A 6,823-nucleotide genomic window follows, 5' to 3' on the forward strand; every position below is an offset into this window, starting at 1 on the left:
CCAGCTACTGACTGGAGTGGGGGGGGGGGGCTGGTCCACAGTGCAAACATCTAGAAGACAGATGGATAACCGTTGTAGTTGATGTAGTTTATTGTTAAATGCACTGGGGATGATAGATATATGTGGAGTCCAAAGCTATATCTCTCTCATGGTAATAATCCCAATCTAATAGAATTAATAATAAAAAGATTCTAAGCCAGCCATTCCTGAAATCATCACATGATCTGCAGTAAATATAGTAAAATCAAACTTAGCAGTGATAACAGTGACCGGCCTGTCAGTTTCAGGCCAGCAGATGGAGGAATCCCAGGTTCTAACAAAGGTGAGGGCTCTGAATGAGGTCAAAGGGACGAGCCATTTCAGAACAGGAGGTGTCACAGTACAGAGGCCCATCCCTGTTGTCAGATTTGGGGATCTCCAGAAAGGGTGACTGGAAATGGCTTCCCTTGCATTCTGTCTCTGGTGTTTAAGGGATGTGAACACTTTGATCTGAAGTGGGCAGCATCAGGTCAGCAGAGGGAAGAGTTCCCGCCTCTGCTTGGAGTTTAGGTAAGGTTTCTGATTGAGTCTGAGGGTACCCCACATCGCAGAAGAGAGTGGACCCCAGAGCCTCACCCCTGCTTTCTTTCCTGGCAACTTCTGTGCAGCGATTACCTAAAGTAGTCCCTTCTGAGTTTCCTCTCTGGGGACTCAGAAGGTTGAGAGCATTGTACCTGGGCAGCTCAGGGAAAGGGAGAGCAGGTCCCAGGCACCAACATAAGTAAAGATGATAATTTTGTTTGATTTCTGGGGGGACCCCAGAACGTGTGGGCAGCACAGTGGTCTGCTCCTGCAGTCAGCTCTGGAAGGCTCCAGTATGGCTATGAGGTTCAGAAGTCCCTTCATCTCACCCTTTGAAATCTAAAGAGCCATGTGTGGGTGGTCTTGGTTTAAGGCTAAGTATTTTTGGGGGCTCCAAAATCACTACAGATGGTGACTGCAGCCATGAAATTAAAAGACGCTTACTCTTTGGAAGGAAAGTTATGACCAACCTAGATAGCATATTCAAAAGCAGAGACATTACTTTGCCAACAAAGGTCCGTCTAGTCAAGGCTATGGTTTTTCCAGTGGTCATGTATGGATGAGAGTTGGACTGTGAAGAAGGCTGAGCGCCAAAGAATTGATGCTTTTGAACTGTGGTGTTGGAGAAGACTCTTGAGAGTCCCTTGGACTGCAAGGAGATCCAACCAGTCCATCCTGAAGGAGATCAGCCCTGGGATTTCTTTGGAAGGAATGATGCTAAAGCTGAAACTCCAGTACTTTGGCCACCTCATGCGAAGAGTTGACCCATTTGCAAAGACTCTGATGCTGGGAGGGATTGGGGGCAGGAGGAGAAGGGGACGACAGAAGATGAGATGGCTGGATGGCATCACTGACTCGATGGACGTGAGTCTCAGTGAACTCCGGGAGTTGGTGATGGACAGGGAGGCCTGGTGTGCTGCAATTCATGGGGTCGCAAGAGTCGGACACGACTGAGTGACTGAACTGAGCTGAACTGAACTGAACCAAAAAAAGGATACACAGTATCAGACCAGAGTTTAAAAAAAAAAAAAAAAAGACAAAGAAGCCCCTATGGATCGACCCCATAGAACTCCCCTCCCCCCCAACCCTTCCCTCATCATTCCTGGGAGGCCCCAGGCAAATCTGGCTGGAAGTGGTACACTCTGATATCTTCCGTGGGGGTTTCAGCAAAATGAAGGCATTGATCTGAGGGGAGCAGTCTCTTGAATGCTGAAGGAGGCACCCTGGGATCTGCCTGGAATTACAGCAAAGATCCTGAGTTAAATGTGAGGGTACCACCCATCACAGACTGGAGAGGCTCCCAGAGTCCCACTCCTGCCATCAGCCCTGAAAGGATTCAAGCAGGAATCATCTAATGTAGCAACCTCCAAGAACCTTAAAATTCCCTCTGAGGGGACTGAGGTGGGTGAGGGTGGTGGGACCAAGGTATCAACTCAAACCAGCAGAGGGACGGGAAAGTAAAGGCGAGGACCCTGGGCAAGGTCTGAGGGAACCACCAGCCCGGAACTTAGGGGACCTCGCAGAGCCCGGCCTCTTCTGTCCGCAGCTGGCGGGGAGCCCAGGTGGGGCAAGAATTTGACCTAGGACCACTTCCGCCCATGTTGTCTGAGGGACCCATTCGTTGAATCCAGGGAGAAGCTCCAGGCTCTGCCGGGGATTACGGTAAAGCCGTTGGGAGTGAGGGGACCGGTCCATCTAAATTAAACGTGTTTTCAAAGAGTTCTGCCCTGTTCTCGGCCCACCCTGGGAGAACATGGGACAGGAATCATCTGGCGGAGGGACCTCTGAATAGCTTTGAAATTTCCCGAGGTGGCAGTGGGGGACGAGGACACTGAGCAGGGTGTTGGCTTTGGTTCAGAAACAACAGCCAGACCGGTCCCAGGCCCTAACTAAGGAGGTGGGGTGGGGGTTGGGGGGAAGTGGGTGGGCGGGGAGGTGGGGGTAAGGGAAGGTGGGAATGGGCGAGGTAGGCGGGGAGGTGGGAGGGTGGGGAGGCGGGGTGGGGGGGCGGGGGGGGGCGGGGTAAAGGCGCCAACACTGAGCGAGGTCTGAGGAACTACACGCCAGACCACAGTAGGCGTCCTACTAGAGCCTGCGCCTCTCTGGCACTTTAAGCCTGAGAGGCTGTGGCTTCCGGTCATGAGGTGCCGGGCGCGTGCATCCGGCATCCGGGGGGCGCGTGCATCCGGCATCCGGGGGAAGTGAATGCATAAGAAAGGAAGGAAGGCAGCCGCAAGGCCGGAAAGGGAGGAGTTTCCTGGCCCTTCTGCATTTTACGGTGCAGTTGCCGGGTGAGGTCTCCGGAACACCTGCCCCACGACGAAGCGGGCCTCACCAAGCCCCTCCACTGCTGTCGGCCCGGGGCCGCCTCGGGTAAGGGGGTGAGGCCGAGGCATACCCTCGCGTGCTCCTCGGGCAGTCTCTGCAAGGCAGAGCTTGGTCCAAGATGGCGGCCGCATGGTCCTTTCCAGGGAGGCAATCCAAGCTTTTCCAACAGTGTCTGTGAGGGCCCCGAGTAAGGACTGCAGGAACCACCTGCCTCTGAACAGTCAGGGTCACATAGAATCCTATGCAGGCCATTATCCCCGACGGTACCTGGGGCAGGAAAGGGAGGCATTTCCGGGTCCTTCGGCATTTTACGGTGCAGGTGCCGGGTGAGGTCTCCGGAACACCTGCCCCAGGACGAAGGGGGCCTCCCCAAGCCCCTCCACTGCTGTCGGCCCGGGGCCGCCTTGGGTAAGGGGGTGAGGCCGAGGCATACCCTCGCGTGCTCCTCAGGCAGTCTCTGCAAGGCACAGCCTGGTCCAAGATGGCGGCCGCGTGGTCCTTTCAAGAGAGGCAATCCAAGCTTTTCCAACAGTGTCTGTGAGGGCCCCGAGTAAGGACTGCAGGAACCACCTGCCTCTGAACAGTCAGGGTCACATAGAATCCTATGCAGGCCATTATCCCCGACGGTACCTGGGGCAGGAAAGGGAGGAATTTCTGGGCCCTTCGGCATTTTACGGTGCAGGTGCCGGGTGAGGTCTCCGGAACACCTGCCCCACGACGCAGCGGGCCTCCCCAAGCCCCTCCACCGCTGTCGGCCCGGGGCCACCTTGGGTAAGGGGGTGAGGCCGAGGCATACCCTCGCGTGCTCCTCAGGCAGTCTCTGCAAGGCACAGCCTGGTCCAAGATGGCGGCCGCGTGGTCCTTTCAAGAGAGGCAATCCAAGCTTTTCCAACAGTGTCTGTGAGGGCCCCGAGTAAGGACTGCAGGAACCACCTGCCTCTGAACAGTCAGGGTCACATAGAATCCTATGCAGGCCATTATCCCCGACGGTACCTGGGGCAGGAAAGGGAGGAATTTCTGGGCCCTTCGGCATTTTACGGTGCAGGTGCCGGGTGAGGTCTCCGGAACACCTGCCCCACGACGCAGCGGGCCTCCCCAAGCCCCTCCACCGCTGTCGGCCCGGGGCCACCTTGGGTAAGGGGGTGAGGCCGAGGCATACCCTCGCGTGCTCCTCAGGCAGTCTCTGCAAGGCACAGCCTGGTCCAAGATGGCGGCCGCGTGGTCCTTTCAAGGGAGGCAATCCAAGCTTTTCCAACAGTGTCTATGAGGGCCCCGAGTAAGGACTGCAGGAACCACCTGCCTCTGAACAGTGGGGGTCACATAGAATCCTATGCAGGCCATTATCCCCGATGGTACCTGGGGCAGGAAAGGGAGGAATTTCCAGGCCCTTCGGCATTTTACGGTGCAGGTGCCGGGTGAGGTCTCCGGAACACCTGCCCCACGACGAAGCGGGCCTCCCCAAGCCCCTCCACTGCTGTCAGCCCGGGGTCGCCTCGGGTAAGGGGGTGAGGCCGAGGCATACCCTCGCATGCTCCTCGGGCAGTCTCTGCAAGGCAGAGCTTGGTCCAAGATGGCGGCCACGTGGTCCTTTCCAGGGAGGCAATCCAAGCTTTTCCAACAGTGTCTGTGAGGGCCCCAAGTAAGGACTGCAGGAACCACCTGCCTCTGAACAACAGTGGGGGTCACAGAGAATCCTATCCAGGCCATTATCCCCAACGGTACCTCGGGCAGATGGGTTAGACTGGGGCGTCCCTAACCACCTCCTCAGGCCTTTCAGGGATTTGAGGGTTTGCCTCTGAGTATTGGTCTCATGTCAGCAGAGGGAGGAGTCTCAGGCCCTGCCAGAATCCAAAGTGAGGACACTGAGTGAGGACTGAGATCCCTAATCACCCAAAGATGGAGAGGGTCCCACAAAGCTCTGCTGGCTCTTTCTTCCCTGTGCATCCCCAGGCAAGGGTAGCCCAATGAAGTTCTGCTCATTTCCATTTCTGGGGTCTCAGAGTGATAAGGAATTTGAAATAAGGGGACAACATCAGACCAGTAGGACACAGGAACGTCAGGTCTTGTCAAAAGTGAAGTGATGACTTTCTGTTCTGTAACTCAGAACAGAGCCACTGTTCTAAGCCCCAGTGAGCCCCAGGTGGATCTGGGAAGTAGGAGCTAAAGCACACCTTGGTTATATCCACAGAGTCCTCAGGGCAGGGTCAAATTAGAGAATAAGGGGCTCGCAGGACATTGCCCTGAAGGAAACTTGTAGACCCGGCCTTCAGTAGAAGCCTAGACGGTATCTATCTACCTGTTGACATGGCCCAGCAATCTCATCTTTCCTTTAGGTCACTGAGTCACCTGCCCACTTGCCTGCTGCCTTCGTCGGAAGTCATCATGCCTCGGGGTAGGAATAGTAAGCATCGTGCCCGTGAGAGACGCCACCAGGCCCAAGTTGAGCCCCAGAATCTGGTAGGTGCTCAGGCCATTGTGGGAGTGGGAGAAGAGTTCCCTTCCTCTTTCTCCTCTTGCAAAGCTATTTCCTAAAGTTCACTTATTGCTTGGTCATATTGCAATCCACAGGGTCTTCAGAGAGCCACAAGTACTTCCACTGAGTCCATCCAAAGAGGCCATATAGATGAGAAGGTGGTTATAATGGTGTATTACCTGCTGTATAAGTATAACATGAAAGAGCTTATTAGCAAAGCAGAAATGCTGAGAGAAGTGATCCAGATGTATAGGAATCACTACCTTGAGATCCTGCAGAGAGCTGCTGAGCACATGGAGATGATCTTTGGCCTTGACATGAAGGAAGTGGATCCCTACCGGCACATCTACATCCTTGTCAACAAAATGGAAGTAAGCTGCGATGCAAGGCTGCTAAATCGGATCGAGATTCCCAAGACAGGCCTGCTGATGGCTGTTCTGGGTGTGATCTTCATGCATGGCAATTGTGTTAGTGAGGAGCGAGTCTGGCAAACCCTGAATGTGATGGGGTTATTTAGCGGGAGGAAGCACTTCATTTTTGGGGAGCCTAAGAAGCTCATTACCAAAGATTTAGTGCAGCAGAAGTACCTAGAGTACCGCCAGGTGGCCAATAGTGATCCTCCATGCTATGAGTTCCTGTGGGGCTCAAGAGCCCACGCCGAAACCACCAAGATGAAAGTGCTAGAGTTTACAGCTAAGATCCATAATATGGTCCCCACTGCCTTCCCATCCTTGTATGAGGAGGCTCTGAGAGATGAGGAAGAGAGAGCCCGAGCAAGAGCCTCAGCCAAGGCTCGTATTGCTGCCCTGGCCAAGGCCCGCTCCAGTGCCATAGCCAGCAGTTGCTCCCGCTTCAAGAGGGTTTGAGGCAGATTCCTTACTTTGTTGTTAAAAAGAAGTTCACGTTCTAAGTAGTAGAAGGTTGGGGCGGGGCTGCAGACAGTACTGTGCATAACATATTTGTGTTTTTGTGTTCTATGCAGTATCTTGGAAAGTTTTAAAAATATTGTTCCTTTTAATAGAAGATTTAAGTAGCTTTGTAATCCAGATTTCTGAGTGATATTGTTCAGACACTGAGTTTTATTATTTTGTGTAACTGGAAAAGTTCTACCTTACTTAGTAATTTGGAATAAGATAACATGGCAATGGATGAGGCATTACTTTGGAAATATGAAAAACTCAGCATTGTAATAGTTGTGTTCAAGAAATGAATAAATTAAAGATAAAAATTCTTGGTTTCATTTATTACTTTTAGTTTGTTTCATAAGATGATATATATATATAGAGAGAGAGAAATAAAGCTGCATATATTTAGCTTATTCAAGAATGTAGCAGAAATAATATTGTAATAAATAGACTTCTTTTTCAGTGGCCCATTTTTTTTCTCCAACAATAATTAGACATCTAATCTTTGCAAAGCTCCCTGTTAGTATGGGGAATACTAAGGTGAACAAGAACCATT

At 52.7% G+C, this 6,823-nt stretch overlaps 1 protein-coding gene across 1 annotated transcript; it reads left to right on the forward strand.

Moving 5' to 3' along the window:
* The first annotated feature begins 219 nt into the window (after positions 1 to 219).
* Positions 220 to 6,590, forward strand: LOC102409389 (melanoma-associated antigen B10). The gene is made up of 4 exons (XM_044936465.2): positions 220 to 322; positions 2,706 to 2,934; positions 5,223 to 5,346; positions 5,458 to 6,590. Exons 1-4 carry the CDS (start codon positions 220 to 222, stop codon positions 6,226 to 6,228), a joined length of 1,227 nt encoding a protein of 408 aa, XP_044792400.2. The 3' UTR covers positions 6,229 to 6,590.
* Positions 6,591 to 6,823: the final 233 nt, after the last annotated feature.

The sequence above is a fragment of the Bubalus bubalis genome, chromosome X, assembly GCF_019923935.1.
Source record: "Bubalus bubalis isolate 160015118507 breed Murrah chromosome X, NDDB_SH_1, whole genome shotgun sequence".
NCBI classification, from domain to species: domain Eukaryota; kingdom Metazoa; phylum Chordata; class Mammalia; order Artiodactyla; family Bovidae; genus Bubalus; species Bubalus bubalis.